At 38.8% G+C, this 2164-nt stretch overlaps 1 protein-coding gene across 1 annotated transcript in view; it reads right to left on the reverse strand.

Moving 5' to 3' along the window:
- The window catches only part of LOC101861738 (teneurin-m), a gene marked incomplete at both ends in the record, with an annotated part of 34331 nt that extends 33034 nt beyond the window's left edge, over positions 1 to 1297 (reverse strand). The window contains 1 exon segment of the mRNA XM_035970482.1: positions 1103 to 1297. Within this exon segment, the coding sequence (XP_035826375.1) occupies positions 1103 to 1297 (195 nt within the window).
- Between the last annotated feature and the right edge of the window lie 867 nt (positions 1298 to 2164).

Consider the following 2164-nt stretch of genomic DNA (forward strand, 5'->3'; position numbering starts at 1 on the left):
CACACACACACACACACACACACACACCACTAACACAACAGCACAGTTACTGAGATTTAGTATTTCAAAACCGTACAGAGGCAGGAAATTTTTCGTGACAACAACAGCCAGATGGCGCCTTAAGAACGCCAATAATCTAATTTAATCTAATCTAATCTAAGTAAAAGACACATTTTGCAGTCATTGTCCTCATGGATGCACTTAATAAAATGTGTTATTATTTTCTGAATTAAATACATAACAAAATTATTGATAAAAAGGTACGTGATTTTCTCAAGTTCAACTAAATGTGCAATATTCACGAAGAGGAAATGGTTCTTAAAGAAAACAGCTCTAATGTTATAATTTCATTAGTAGTATTAATGGCATTCTTGACGACAGCCTGAAGTAATTTCATCAATGTGAATCACGTAAAAACGGTTATATTTAATTCTTTTAAAAACAATATTCTTTTTGTCTTTTAAAGGCAATTAGTGAAAGTATAGAATCTATGTTATAGCTAATGACATTATCTATAGGATCATTCGGGTTGTCAAAAAGGTAGTTTTTTTTACGAGGGGGGGGGGGAGCACACAGAAAAGAAGCAAAGGGAACACACCCATTATTCTCACACTAACACTAACAAGATATTAAGCCAAAAAAAATGTTTTACTGTAATTTTACGCAAAGCAAGATAAGCAGCAACAGCAGCAGTGGAAACGCTACCTTAGAATAACAAAGTTCTATCTGAAATTTTAAAAAATATTTCGAATTGCTAAGATCATGAGGTCAGACATCAAATATTCTGTCTGCTCTATCAAAATCGAACGTTTATTCAGAGTCGTTATTAAGATAATATTCAAAGAATTGCATTCGGAAAAGCTTGACATTTTGTAAAGTTCGAAATCTGTTCTGTCAAATTTCTCAAAACTATAGGTACTGAGGAGATAGCACTTTGTAATTCTGGGGATAACAGAGAGAACGTTATAATTATGGAGGTAACAAAGAGAACTTCGTAATTCTGAGGGGTAACGAAGTAACAACATCAACAACGACGACGAGGAAGACCACACAAACACCAATAAACCAATGAATAAAAGGGGTGTGACGTTGTGTGACGTACCGTTGCCGCAGTCCGGCCCGTGGTATCCCTGGAAGCAGACACACTGGCCGTTGATGCAGTGGCCATTTCCCATGCAGTTAGGTACGGCGCATTCCGACTCTCTTAGGTCACACTCGTCACCCTTCCATCCCTGGTTACACTGGCAGTGACCTCGTCGGTACACGCCGTTCCCGCTACACAAGAGGGGGCACACGCCTGGAGGGAGAGGGGGGGAGAGAGAGAAAGGATAAATTAGATGGATTTGATTAACACCCCTGTCAAACACTGTATGAAAGCAATCAATTGTCTTTGTCTTCGTCGTCGTCGTCATCATCATCATCATCATCATAATATACATACTTAACTGTATAAATGCAATCTATTGCCATCATCATCATCATCATCATCATCATCATCATCATCATCATCATCATCATCATCATCATCATCATCATCATCATCATCATCATCTTGAGAGTAGAGGATAAAAAATAATTGTAAAGATTTAACACCCTTGTCAAACATTGTAAGGTTATTCAAAAGACAGGATCTCCAGATAATAAGCTATAGTTTTAGTAAGAGTTGCACGGCACTTGCAACACAATGAGGTCATATAAGTGCCGAAGAATAGGCCTAGATCTATGGTTCGTTTTGTTTTCTTTCGTCTGATCGTTTTTCTATTCCTCTCTAACGATTTAAAAATATTTGCCCTTCCCCCTCCCCCTTAAAAAAAGACAATAACAGTAAATCAAATCACAATAACAAAAACATGACGATACAAGTCTGAACACCGCGGTTCAAATATGGACCAACGGGCAACAAGAGATTTCTATCTCCTCCTCATCATCAGCAACAGTTTGATGGGTATGCATGAGGATGTTTAATGTATTGGGGCAATCCCAGCTTAACTCAAGGAACACTGGTCAGAAACGAAATAAATATTTATTATCTTGGACTTGCAGAAAAGTGGAAGGGAAGGGGTTGGGGTGGGGCGTGGGGGAAGGGGGGAGGGAGGACAGGGAGGCAGAGAGAGACAGGAAGAGAGAGAAATAGAGAGACACACACAGAAAGAGAGAGAGAGGG

Source organism: Aplysia californica, unplaced genomic scaffold, assembly GCF_000002075.1.
Source record: "Aplysia californica isolate F4 #8 unplaced genomic scaffold, AplCal3.0 scaffold00271, whole genome shotgun sequence".
NCBI lineage: Eukaryota > Metazoa > Mollusca > Gastropoda > Aplysiida > Aplysiidae > Aplysia > Aplysia californica.